Here is a 14,423-nt window from a genome sequence, read left to right as displayed (position 1 = left end):
CAGAAGCGCCCTGTCCCTTAGGAAAGCTTAACTCCGTCTACAGAGGCAAGCTGCCTTTCTAATCCTACTAATGAGTCGGAGAGCAGGACATGGGTCTCCCATCCATTTTAACTACACCCTTACAATCACTGAATCATTCCTGTCAAATTGACTGATGGGTGAAAAAGAGGAGGATACCTGATATTTTCATGGTGGTTGTGGTTAGAAGAAAATTTCGTATCTGTGTACAAATCCTCTCCTCAGAAAAAGAATTCTGTGACCTGGCTAAATCTTTAATACGACATAGTTTCTAGCCTGCTGTTACTGGCCTGATCCACCCAGAAAAATGGAAATTTAATATTTCTTAGGTTTCATAGGACACTTTCTACAGCCACAAAATTTTCACAACAATTTTTATGCTCTTTCTTCACTATGCTCCTATACACAGAGATAAACTGGCTTCATTCTCATATTTTTTAAATGTGAAAAATTGACATAGAGTACCAGTTCATAACCATGCAAAGTAAACACACACACACAAAATACCCCCATTTAGACCTTCGGGGTGTACCATGTCTTTATTCTTCAGTTGGGCAACAGCTTCCTACAAAACATCTTTTTCCCCACAGCTATATTTCATGCAGCTCTTTGATCAAGCAAAAATGTTCCCTTAGACTTTCACCAAAACAGCATGATGCTTGCAAGATTCAAGCTGAAAACTGGGGAGACCTCAGAAGAAATCCCTGCTCTACTACTTTCCTGATCTTCAGTGAGTAACTTACCCCATCTGACCTCGATTTTCTTATCTATAAAATGGCACAATAAACAGTACCTCTACCTCATTGAGCTGTGAAGATTGCACAATAAACTGCATTCCAAGTACAGAGCACCAAGTAGCTGGAAATATCCTCCCAGCATCCTAAGCAAGTCATCTATTGCTCTGTCTCAATCCCTTCATGTCATTGGTGGATATTATTTCTACATTTTTGTCTCATAGACAAAATATGAAAGCTACAGAGCAAATATTGTCACAAAGGAGCTACCTGATGGTAGTACTGTATCTGGAGAGCCACTGGCAGATGTTTCCGTGTTCTCATTGTTCTCTCCAAATTCCTTCTTGTATATTGACAGCATATACGAGATCCTATAATCTAGTCTGACACTCAGGATAAACTACAAAAAGCATTAAAAAAATACTTTTATTTTCTTAACATAGTGGTTAAAACTACAATTCATTACACCAACAACAAAACTTTAAACGTTGCACATGAACTAATTAGAAATCTCAGTTGTACACATGATTATCAGTCATAAAACGAAGAGAAGTGACACATTTCCATCAGCTAATGTCCATAAGATCCCAAAGCAGTTTTTTAGGAAGAAGAAAACTTGACTTCCCATGATTACTCTTTGAATATTCCAGATAGAGGTATGCAATGAGTCTGGAAGAAGAGGTAACAATTTTTTGCACTTTGCAAAGTTACCATTGGCTCTGGGAGGAGAGTGCTGGAGCTATGACCTTCAACCACATACAGAAAGGCTGAAATTCCAGGTACAATAGTATGGACTCTGGCTATACCACAGTCAGTCTTGGATCTCGGCTACAAAAGGACAGCTGAAGTAACAGCATCCAAATATACCATGGATTACCTCAATGGTGTTTGTGTTTCCTTGGGTTGTGTAGTTGTCCTTGTCTTCCTTAACTAACACACTGGCAGAAACTAAATGTCAGTAAGGTTCCCATGTGTGCTAGGCACTAGGAAGAGTGCAAACACTTGAAGCCCACTGCCCTGAAGAAGCCAAAGACTGAGTTGGGAAAACAAAATATAGCATTGTTAACACAATTAGAAAAGTACTGAGGGCTCGATCATGTAGTATAGAAAATTCAGTGGTGACCAGAGAAAGAAAATATGTGCTACAGATTTCTGAGTGGAGAAGGGAAACAACAGAGAAGTGGTTTTATACAGGGTTCCCATCCATCCCAGTTTTCACAAGATAAGCCAGGTGTAACATCCTGTCCCAGCGTAACTACTATCCATGCCCTCTGCACTCTGAAAAGAGCCTTGTTTGGACAGTGAACAGTAACAGTCACACATGGCACTGTCTGATCTGATCGCCCAGGATCTCTGTGGTTCCTGAAGCAGCCCTGTTCCCCCATTCCTTTCTCCTCCCTCCTCTCACTCCTTCTCATACTGCTCTGTTCCAGAAGCACTGGATGCTTCTCTCCTGCCTTCTCCCATGTGTTCAGTGTCTACTTTACCTTGAATACTCTCCTCTACCCTAGAGTCACCAGTTTTTTCAGATATCCTCCCAGATTCAGTTTAAACTCCTTTTTAAATGAATCTTTCCCTGATTCCCTATCTAGATCCATTTTTCTCCTTTTTGCTCACCTAAAATATTATTTACACCTGTCTACTGTTAACCTAATACTTCTATTATTGCCTCTGCCTCTCTCTTTCTCTCCTCTGCTAGCCCCCTATGCTTCTTATGGGCCTCAAACATGCTCTGTGTCAGCTATGTTCACTTAAGTACAACAAACATTTGCGAAGCCAGGAACTAAGAAAGGTGCTGAGGGTACAAAAGGGGTGTCAAGGGTAAACCTTGCCTATGAAGAATGTATAATGAGGAAGGAAAAACAAACACCAAAGAGTCTCTTTTATTACCATGTACTGCAACACATCATGATTGAGTAGATTCTAGTTAAAGAGCATTTTCAAAGCAAGGGACAGATCATGGGAAAACAGAGCTGAGAAGGGCCACTGGACTTGACAGTCTTGGAAGGGAACAGAAACTGGATGGCATGTACTTGAAAAGAAAGGTTAAAAAAAAAAAAACTATGTAAAGACCAAATGAATAAGACACTAATTAGTGAAACACATTAACTTTCAGTTAGTGAAGATTATTGCTCATAGCATTGTATTTTATAAATATATCCCAAAGTAAAACATTCATCTTCTAATATATTTAATTGTAAAAAATAAATGGAAGGTAGGAAAGGGCCAGAGGGAAGAATAAAAACAAAGACAGAGCAAGACAGTTGTGAGAGGACCAAAGACACAGAGAGGGAGGGGAGGCACCTGGGTGGTTCAGTAGGTTAAGCAACTGACTCTTGGAGTGGGCTCAGGTCATGACCTCAAGGTTGCAAGATGGAGCCCCGGGTTAGGCTCTGAGCTCAGTGAGGAGTCTCCTTGAGATTCTCTCTCTCTCTCTCTCTCTCTGCTCCTCTCCATCCACTTGCTTGCTCATTCTCTCCCTCTCTCTCATATAAATAAATAAATATTTCAAAAAACAGACTGAGGGAGAAAATGAGAGAGAGAAATAAAGAGAGATACAAAGAGAGAGAGAGGCATCAAATGATGGGGAAAAGGCAGGAAGATCCTGTGAAGAGGTAGAGCTGGCAGGAAGCAGGAGATTTGTATGAGGAACATGGCTCTAAAGAAATTCTTATTTTTTAAAGATTGTTAATTTATTTGACAGAGAGAGAGAGCACGAGCAGGGAGAGGGACAGAGGGAGAGGGAGAAGCAGGCTCGCCACTGAGCAGGGAGACTGACTCGGGGCTCCATCCCAGGACCTGGGGTTATGACCTGAGCCAAAGGTAGACACGTGTTTAATGGACTGAGCCACGCAGGCGCCTCCAAAGAAACTCCTGAAGAGGGGTTCTAATAAAGAAACGTCTGGAAGAGCAGCACGTAGGAACACGGACTGGATCAGACCCATACATGGCAACACAAAAACCAGAACGATAAAAGAGGCTCAACAAGAAATATATTAAAAGCCCAAAAGAGGCAGCAAGGAGAGGTCAGCCCCGCATGGGCCCCACTGCAGTAGCTCCATCTCCTCGTTTGTTAGCTGTCAGATTATTTTTCGAATGCTGAACTTCCGTAACTGTGGGCTAAAACAAGGTCATATATCTTAGAGGTTGTCCCAAGAGTAGGATGATCGGAAGCTATGGGCCCAGTAGGTCCACGGGTCAGGTGATCACTACCGTTCTCAGTTTCAGAATAGGGGAACCAAGTGATTCTTCAGGGTCATGAACACAGGGTTGGGAGGCCTGCCAAAAGTTCTCAGGATTCAGCCTTTGGAATTTCTGGAGGAACTGTGAAAATTATTATGATTATAAGCCTAGTTACTTTAAATAAAAATGTACAGATCCTTCCAGGACTACTAACCCACTTCTGTTAGCTCAGTTTACATTAATTTATGATGAAAGACTTAGTAAACTGTATCCAGAATCTTAATAAATCCTTGAAAACTCCAGGCTCCATTCTCCAAATCTGGAGTAAATGCTACAATTAAAGTATCATAAAACTACTTTCCAAACTTAAAAAAAAAATGTTAAGAATTCACAGTTACAGTAATAGGGAATTTATTCACTAAACCAGTGGCCATGAAATAATAATTTATCTCCTTTAAATTCATAGAGCTAGGTATTAGACTACATTAATTTTAAAAACATCTATTATTCTCAGCCTCTTGGAAACAAAAACACAAAGAGAGATAGTCACTTATATAAAATACTGAGACCAATATTAACATTTTTGTTAATAATAAATAAAATTTCATTTGAGTTTCTTGCAACAATGATAAATCTGAATACCTAGAATTACATGCCCAATTCAATTAAAAATACAAATAGAGTTAGAATTCAATCTCAAGTTTGCCTGCTCTGAAACCCTGAAGTGAAGGTATAATGAAATCAGGGTCAATACTAAGTGAGAAAATGCGTACGAAAGCGGTTTTGTGACCCTCAAAGAATTCCACAGTTGTTAGATATCAACAGAATTACATTTAATGGAAATGAACACATGTAACTAACATTTTAAATAGTGTCGTTAACTTAACAGAAATAAATTAGATCAAGAGCCTTTCAGAATATTCCCAGTGATTTAGAACAAAGAGTGTAAGAAGTTACACGGAGATGCACAATTGGGTATTCGTCCCCTCACTTCCGTTCTGCCACGTACCTGCAGAATCTCAATAATCTTCAGTTTGGTGTCCATCACGGTCACATCTTCATGCTCTATGGGGCTCCCCTGCTTGCTGGGGTGGATGCTGGGCTGAACGTCAGGCACACTCATGGGGAAGATGGAGCCTCGACTGAGTACCATTTGGGTCATCATCTCTCCCACCCCATGGATGGTTCTCATGACATTGTTTCCTGGCACAAGAAAAGTCTTTAAGTCAACACACACAACAGCTGGAGAAACAGGCGTCCTACCCAGCTGGTCAGAACCAGAAGGCAAGCAGGACCGCAGAAGCACTAAGACAGGAAAGAATAGCACCAGCTCTACTCTGGCTCCTTCCCTACAAACTACAGAGGCTGCAGACGCATTTCAAAATGACAAATTTTAAAAAATGGAAGTTTACTTTTCTCAGAAAATGCTTTCCCAGGATGCACCACAGTGAGTTGTGGGAGCTCTGATAACATCCGCCCCAGGTCTTTCTGGAACGCAGGAAGCCCCTACCAACTATCACACCAATAGGCTCTAACTTTTACCATAATGCGAATGAACTCTACAAGAAAGGAGCTACAAGGGAGGACACAGGCATTACAGGAAAACACAGAAGTGGTGACTAGCATCCTAATCCTACCCTCAACCCAAGAACTTTATAGCTTTGTTTTCATAATGCTTGTGAGAAAAGCTCATGAGGAGTCTTGCTATAACTTCAAAGAAAAAGAAAGAAGAAAAAGAAAGTTTCATCCAGAGAAGCATGTTTGCCAATACACTTCCCATTCCGTCATCTAGTTGGAATAAAAAAACTCGTATTCCAAATCCACAAAAAGCAATGATGTTTGAGGTAATTAGGAAAACACATTAGTGACCAACATGATCATTTCCAAAATGGGATTGCTCTCTTTCTGTGTCTTCTGAGTTTTTTGTTTTTGTTTTTTTTTAGAAGGTAAATTCCCTAATCTTTTTTTTATGTTCAATTAGCCAACATGTAATACATCATTCGTTTTTGATGTAGCATTCAATGATTCATTAGTTGTGTAGAACAGTGCTCATCACCATATGTGCCCCCCTCCATACCCATCACCCGGTTACCCCATCCCATCACCCCCGTCCCTTTGTAACCCTCAGTTTGTTTCCCAGAGTCCAGAGTCTCTCCTGGTTTGTCTCTCTCTGATTTGACTTCTCATTCATTTGTCCTCCAATAAAACTGCCCATACACTCACGCCTTCCACTGACCACAAACAGCTGAACCCAAGGATCCTCCGGAGGCTGCTCCAATCTATGTTCTCCAGCCTGACTGTTGTTTCTCACTTCTAAGTTCCCACAACAAGCAGCCAAGAGCCAAAAGAACAACTGCCTACTTTTCTTTTGGAACAGTGATCTTTGCTTTATGTATGTTCATGGAGCTTTACCTCAAGCAAAGGCCCAAGAATCTGGCAAATTAATTTTCCTTTCCCTGAGTGTCTCAGGGTGTAAACCAAGAGAAATGGAAATGGAAATAAGATGGGATGAGATAAAACTCTCAGCTCTAAGTGAAGAGTATAAGCTATAGGGATACCTACAGGACCAAAAGGCAAATAAATAAAGGAAAGGAAAATATTGAAAGGAAGACCCAAAAAAATCTTGATGCTCTTGCACAGACCAACCCACAAATATCAACAAGCCACTGGTAATCATTGTGAAAAATGAAATGCCTTTTAAAACTTATTATCTTATCCATATATGAAATTCACGTACAGAAAAGAAAGTGGGACTCAAATAGTACATTTTGGAGTAGGCAGAGAAGGAACATTTTTTTTTCCTAGAGTGGCATCTTCCAGGCAAAAAATTAACTGGTTTTCCTTCTGAGAGTCTATGAACTTTATTTGACTGCTGTTGGCATAAACCAAAAAAGAAGCGGGGGGGGATGTATATGAAAGATCATTTCCAAGCTTAGACAAGATTGAGATAAAGGATTCGAGAGAGCCCTGTTTTCCAGGAGAACAACCTTGAGGCAGAATACTTCATTTTCTGCGGTTCTCAGGCAATCATAGCAGTTGACTACTTCCAAATCCCTCCACTGTTTGCTACGTGGATTGCAGGGAAACACATCTGGAGGTTGGCAATGGTTTTGGGTCACCAGCGTTTAACCAGTACATTTCCCGAATTTTGACTCGAGCATATGTATGTTTTAGCCTCCAGGAGATGGTTTCTCACCACTAACACAGAACAGACTCCTTTGTTATTCCTACCCCTGATTCACACAGAAATCCTTGGCACCCAGTGTTTGCATCTTACTTAGATTTGCATGGAAAATAATCATTTAATCCAAGTGATTATTACACAGAAAGTTAGCCCAGACAATTGTTTTCCCCAAATATAGATCCTGTCACCAAGAAATTAAAATCTAGAGGCCAGAACCATAATAATACGTAACACATGTTGTCAATGACATGGGGGGGGGGTTCATTCTGGTTCTACCACATCCTTAGATGCCTGTGGCACGTGGTCACCACAAAACTCTCCTGACATCTCCATGTATGGCCAAATGAGAGGGCTCAAATTAAAAGATGCTCTATTTTCTGGAGTTGCTTGGTGGTGATGAGAAGTGCTTAAATTGTGAACTATCACAGCTTGGAAAACATAAGCCAAATGCCACATAAATCACGCACATGCAAGTCTCCCAAGTATCCATTTCTCCAGAGAAAACTTCCCGTCTCTAGACTGTTAGATAAGTCAGAGGCCATCGGGTTTCAACACTGCCAAAGAAGAAAACTTACCATTTCTCCTCTCAATCATAATTAGTTAATACTACTAAAAAGTTTTCAGTGGAAAGGCTACTGTGTAACTATATAAATCCTCTGGACAGACTAACCCATAAAAATTCAGCTTTTCTATGTCTTTTATATTAACCCAGTAGCCAGAATTTATATTTATATGTAAAGGGTGTTGAGATAGTTTGAAAAAATGTTAAATAAAAGTAAGAAAGAAGGAATTGCTTAGAAAGAAAAGCAGATGGACTTTTCAGGTCTTTTTATTACATGATTGTATGGATAGTTTTACCCATCCTAATTCCCTCAAGAGAAAAACCCGAAAGTAAAAGCGTATAGAAAATGCCTAAAAGGAATGGTGGCTAAGAGTGGACTGAGAATACATTGTTTGTTTGTTTGATGTTTCCGATGAGTCAAGTTCCCATTACCAATCTCAGAGAAGTAAAAACTTCTCTGAGATTGGTAATGGGAACTTGACTCATTGCTTTTTAGCAATGAGAGATCCATACAACCTGGAAGGTGAGCTGACCACAATTTAATTGTACCTGTTCAGAAGTCATATTACTGTTTGTGAGCATTACTACACTCAACAATCATTAAGAGTTAAGTGGATTTCTAGAAAGCATGAGAGAGTTAACAGAATCTTACTTGATTGAAATTTACCTGATGACTACTGGTATTTTATTTTATTTAATTTAAAGTCATCTTTACATGTTATCTATTTCCATTAGAAATACCTAACACAAGAAACGATCATTTGAATTTTCCATTTGTTTAGATTTCAAGTAGACATTTCTGGAACCTTCTCAGCATTTATAAGAGATCATAGAAATATTTGATTAGAAGAGCTCTGTGAATAATTGTTCACAGCAATTTAATTGTTCTGTGACTACTAAAGTCAGCTCAATGTTTTATAATAGAAGCCAAAGAATGGATAACCCAAAAACTGTTCTTCCTTCCCTAAAACATATTTTCATAGTTGAATTTGAAAAAGAAAAAGAAAGAAAAACGCATCTGCTGTTATAATAATTCATTTGAAACAGGATGATGTTAAACCATAAAGACAGGTCTCAGGAAATCTTCCTCCTTCCTATCCCTGCTCAGCAGCTCCTTATAAACCTCCACTTGCTGGAAGATGCCTACACTTTAGAACTGGAATGGTTTTCTATTTTGAACATTCTCTGGAGCAGTGCTTCCTCCCAGTGGTTGAGGGTCTGGTTTTAAAAGGACTTTTCTATATGCAAAACAAACAAAAACATTAACACAAGATCAAAGTCTTAATGAAGCTAGTGATACAAGCAGAGCCATGGGTACCATGGTACCAACCTGGATTAAATGGAAAATCCATGATTTTATACCCTAAGAAGACAAGAAGTAGCCAGGCTTCCCAGATCAAAGTTAGATCACAGGATTTTAGAGAGCTGGATAATCCAGCCTCCATCGGGTCTGTAAGCCTTGTGCTGGACCTGCTGGGAACATGCTGTTCTGCTTAGAGTTCTCTTAACTAGATGGTCACTCAACTTGCTTTCTCACTCCTTTATGATTTCTGGTACAATATCACCTCCTGAGGTAGACCTCTTCTGGCCACCCTCTCTAAAGGAGGACTGCCATCACTCTGGACACACACACCTGCTTTACATTTCAGCCATGCCATTATCGCCATCTCTATAAAATACGCCAATACTAGGTCATATTTTATACAGTTTATGTGCTTCTTGTACATATGCCCCTCAAAAAAAACTACGTAAGCTCCATGAAAAACCAAGATCCTGCAGAGTTTACTGCTCTATCTCCAACACCTGGAATAGTGCCTGACATACAGGAGTCATCCAATAAATGTTTGCTAGATTAATGCACTAATAAAAGGAAAAAAAGACTTGATAAACAAAGGAATAAACAATGAATTCCAGAACACTGAAAAGAAATAAAATAAAATATAAAAATTTTTAAAAATGAGATTGACATTTTTATTTAAAAAATGGGATCTTAGTATACTAAAAATATTCCATCTTTCCTCAAGGTGAGTTTTTGCTTCCTCTCCTTTATATTTTCCCAAATTTTCTAATTTTTTTTTCAAAAAGCATATAAAGCTTCATGTTCCTTGAAAACTTGTTCATTAAAAAGAAAAGAAAGTAATAAGACAGATACTAGTGAGATAAGGGGAATCATGAAATCTGCCCTCATCAAGGGCAAATCACATCCCATGTACTTTGCTAGGCCACATATACCCTCACAGTAGGGTGGGGACTTAGGGGACCCATCCCACTTTACTCAGCCAGAAAGTGGCAGAGCTTCAGAGAGAGGTCAACAGATATCAATATGCAGGGGTTTTTCCCCAAACCATGCTGCTTTGCTAATAGACAATCACCTAGCAAGTTTCCAAAGATTTTACACTCGAACACAGAAAATCTAGCAAAGGCAAGAAGCAAAGATTCTCTTTTTTTAATAGTTTTCTTTTTTTTTTTTTCTTTAAGTAGTCTCCATGCCCAACATGGGGCTTGAACTCATAACCCTGGGATTAAGAGTCGCATGATCTACTGACTGAGCTAGCCAGGCACCCCCAGAAAGCAAAGATTCTAATTAAAACTGTGCAGTAAAAATGTGAAATTACTATTAATCATATAATGAATTTGGTCACATTATCCCCAAGTGAACTTATCCAACCAGTTTTTGTTACATATGATGGCCACACACTACTCGGAGCATTTTATTGGTGCTGCACAATTTCATTTTAAGGGCAGCTCTTGCTCAGAAAGTATTATTAAATAACCGATGTTCATCTGGCTCTGTTCTAAGGACAGTGGGGATGGGAGGACATAGGAAAAATAGAACTAACAACATGGCTAGGAAAACATAAAACATAAAATATATCCATAAAAAAATTTAAGAAGAAATATAAGGCAGCTGAGAGTTATAGCATGGGCAGGACGAAGATACTTAAGAATTTTTTTTTAATTAAAAAAAAAAGGTTTTTGTTGTTGCTTTTTTTTAAATTTATTGAGAGAGAGAGAAAGACTGCGCACAAGCAGGGGGAGGGGCAGAGGGAGAGGGAGAGAGAATCTCAAGCAGACTCTGCACACTAAGTGCCAGAGCCCGATGTGGGACTTGATCGTGTGACTCTGAGATCATGACCTGAGCTGAAATCAAGTCTGACATTTAACCAACTTTGCCACCCAGGGGCCTCTAAAATTTTTTTTAATTAAACTTTTAGTTTAATTTTTTAAATTATTTTAGGTAAGGAGGGTGAAGGGCAGCTTCACTGAAGAGACACAATTTTGAACGAGGCTTTGAACAGAGCTGAAGATTTAGATTAGTATGATCTTCCTCAAATTATTTCACCATCCTATGGTCATACTCTTAATATAACAAAATATGTTCCAAGTCCTGTGAGAATAAGATTATATAATACGTACAAAAACGTCATGAAGAATAAAAGGTATCATATAATTATAATGTATTACCTCAAAATGAAAAGCGGAGCACATGTGCATGCTTTCACTACATCTCTTAAAAACAATTATTCTCCATTTAATCATGTTCTGTTAGAGTGACCACCATTCTACTAAGGAATGCGTGGTTCCATCATAGCTCATGATCTCTTACACTCTGTCTTGACTGACATACAATATCACCTCAAAAAGAAGACTTTCAGAGAAGTGCTTTATAAAGAATACTCAGTGAACAAAATAGACAATATGACACCAAATTTTCTTCATTCTAAATAAATACTCATTGAATAGAGTATGCTGATAAACCATTTATACATTCCAGCCTTCCAAAACCTTAGAATTTGAACAAAGCAAAACCTATTGAACACACACTACCAAAATATAGTAATGTTATTATCCATCTTTTTTTTGAATATCAAGTAGACTGCTTAAAAGAAAATTATTTCCCATCCCACCCACACTCTAAAGAAGTGTTATTCAAAGGATGAATTTAAAAAGCAATTCATACAAAACAGTGGTTGAGTTCTACATCCTACTTTGGATTTCATCACTGTCAAATACTGACAAAGGCATTTCAATATTCCAAACCTCAAGATTTTAATTTGCAAAGCTGATTTTAATTCTTAACTGTTGGTAATCTAAGCAATAAATGAATTTACATACTGTTTTCAATTGAGATTCAATTTAGATACAATAAAATGCCCAGATCTTAAATGAAAGTTTTCAGCAGTTCTGCTGAAGGAGGACATATACCCCTATAAACCCACATGTCATCCAGATACCAAATATTTCCATTACCCCAGAACCTCTTTTGTACCTTTCTCTAGTTCCTCTCCTCTACCTTCCTCCTCACCACCACCACCGAGAGCAACCACTATTCTGATTCATCATCACACTATAGATACATGCATTAAATAATGTAGTTTCCTAGGTATGATTTTAGTTAAATGATCATAACCAAAGAGTACTAGTACTAGCACATCAATCATTGTTAAAGTTCAGAGAGGTTTCTAGCTCCTTGCTGCTGTACCATTGCCTCAACCAGATACGTACTTTTGTTGCTGACTGGTGAAGTCAGAGACAGCATGTTTCTTAAATGTAAAGGTAGCATGAAACAAATAAGGATAACTAATATAGTGATTTATTCCACCAAATCCCCAAACTACACCAACAACATGATAAAATCAAAACAAAATGCCCTGTATTTAGAACCCCAAAAAACCAACTAAAGTATCTGTAAAGTATCTGATGGGAAAATGTGAAATACCGGAGCACAAATTCAATTTCAGTTCTGTTCAGGTCCCATGGGGATCTACACTGTCATTGTTACCAAAAACACTCAGTTCACCTAGACCACATTACAAAGGTAAAGAGTTCAGAATGAAAGGGAAAATAACTGTCCTTGCCTCTGTGCTGGTCAGACCAGTGATCAGTAACACCTGAAACCTAAGAGGAATAGTTAAAGAAACTACGCAGAGAGGAGGAGACACGCAGGCAACAAACTGGTCATTTTCAAAAGGAGGGAACAGACATGTGGAATTGATGTTCAATTTCAATGTGGCTCCAGGGGACAAAAGTAGGACTGCTAATTGGAAGTCAGAGGCAGATATATTTAGGATAATCTAACAAAACAGACCTAACATAACAAAAGAAACCTAATAATTGGAGCTCTTGGAAATAAGAAAGACCTGCCTTTTGCAGCAACAAAATCTTGGTCACTCCGATGTTCAAGGAGATCCCAGGTGGCCATTTGTAATGGGTGTTGTATGATGATTTGAATTTTGTATATTGCATAGATGATTTCAACAGTCCCTTTACATGCTAACATTCTACGCATTTATGTTTAGGTTCCAACAGTGTACCTTACTGGAGGTCACTGGTGGACTCTCTTCAGCAGAAATTGAGAGAACTGGGAAACCATTCCCAGTGTAATGACACCTCAAGGCATCAGATTCTGAGGTTCAAATAGTATTTATAAATAGAGAAAAGAGCTGGAGAGGAGGGGAGGACAACATGGCCCTCCTCAGTCACTCTCATTATTCGTGAGGGCATCCCTGGGTAATTGATTCTGTCCTATTAACTCAATATGGTAATGGTAGTAACTCTTCCTGGGTGCTAGGAATCATTCATGTCTTTCCTAGATAACTCTGGAGGCTCCAGCCTCACTCTATAGCTTAAAGACTAAGAGTAAATTCCACACTGAACTGTGGAAGGTGCTCCACCCACTGCGTACCTGATAACTTTGTGAAACCAAACACAAAAACGACGTATGATGCCTTTGTTTCTAACAAATCCCACAGAAACACCAACAAACACAAAATCAGTCTCCTGCCTCTACTGGTCAATCAATTATGAAGCCGAACAAAAATAATTTTATGTATTATAACTTTATGTAATATCTGACAGAGAGAACCAAAAGAAAGTTATACTCCCAAAAGGAAGAGTTACTTCGTGACTTAGTGTGCCATGTAAATTATGTGCGCATCATAACCATTAAGTCCTTGTGAAATTTATTAACTTACACAGTTAGCAAGTGAATATTTCAATCATATTACTCTATTAAGACGGTGCATCAGAGATCACTGAAAAGGTACAACATTAATTACTCAAACTGCTCAAATAAAATTGCAGGAACAAAATACCAGGATGTATTTTATCATGAACTGGCATTTCTCATGTTCTCTCTCCTTCACTGCAAGTTTGGAAAGGGAAACTAGAAGTTCATCAGTAATAAAAGAAAAACAATCCTAGTTTGGGAATTTCACAGTCCAGAAGATATTTTTAACATTCAAATGTTTAAATACTTATATAAAACACGTAGTCTACATACATTCATCAGATGCATTTCACTCAATAGGTCAACCCTCGTATGTAAATAATAGTATGTTATACATGGTACATGCCAGCTTATAGAAACAGAAAGAGAATATGTTTTCATAGTTTTCCTCTCTAGGTTGCTTCTCTCAGTCAATAAATCTGAAACTTTATTATGGAGTTATCCAGATGGTAAATCTAAGAGTCTGGAGCCTTTTTTTGGGAAAAAACAACAATAGCAATAACAACAAAAAAACAGACTTACAAAACATAATTACAAAATTAAGAAAAGAAAGACACAAATATATACTTGGAATATTAGGACCTCTAAGTACTTTTGTCCTCCAAATACTTGCATATTTACATAGAGCGTGGCACTTACATACACTTGTCCTAATGATAAATTTATGAAAGTATATATGAGATATAGAAATGTGTCTAAGAAGATAAAATTGGTTAGAATTACTGGGGAAAC

At 38.4% G+C, this 14,423-nt stretch overlaps 1 protein-coding gene across 2 annotated transcripts in view; it reads right to left on the bottom strand.

Annotated features, from left to right (window-relative positions):
- ITPR2 (inositol 1,4,5-trisphosphate receptor type 2) overlaps window positions 1-14,423 on the bottom strand; it is a 483,190-nt gene that overhangs the window by 293,953 nt on the left and 174,814 nt on the right. For both annotated transcript variants that reach the window (XM_032855216.1, XM_032855215.1), the window contains exons 22-23: window positions 4,945-5,138; window positions 1,023-1,152 (exon numbers count right to left, since the gene is read on the bottom strand). In XM_032855216.1, the coding sequence (XP_032711107.1) occupies window positions 1,023-1,152; window positions 4,945-5,138 (324 nt within the window). The remainder of the gene's footprint in view (window positions 1-1,022; window positions 1,153-4,944; window positions 5,139-14,423) is intronic.

The sequence above is a fragment of the Lontra canadensis genome, unplaced genomic scaffold (assembly GCF_010015895.1).
Source record: "Lontra canadensis isolate GAN:19392208 unplaced genomic scaffold, GSC_riverotter_1.0 scaffold9, whole genome shotgun sequence".
NCBI classification, from domain to species: Eukaryota; Metazoa; Chordata; class Mammalia; order Carnivora; family Mustelidae; genus Lontra; species Lontra canadensis.
This window is presented reverse-complemented; position numbering and strand designations above follow the sequence as displayed.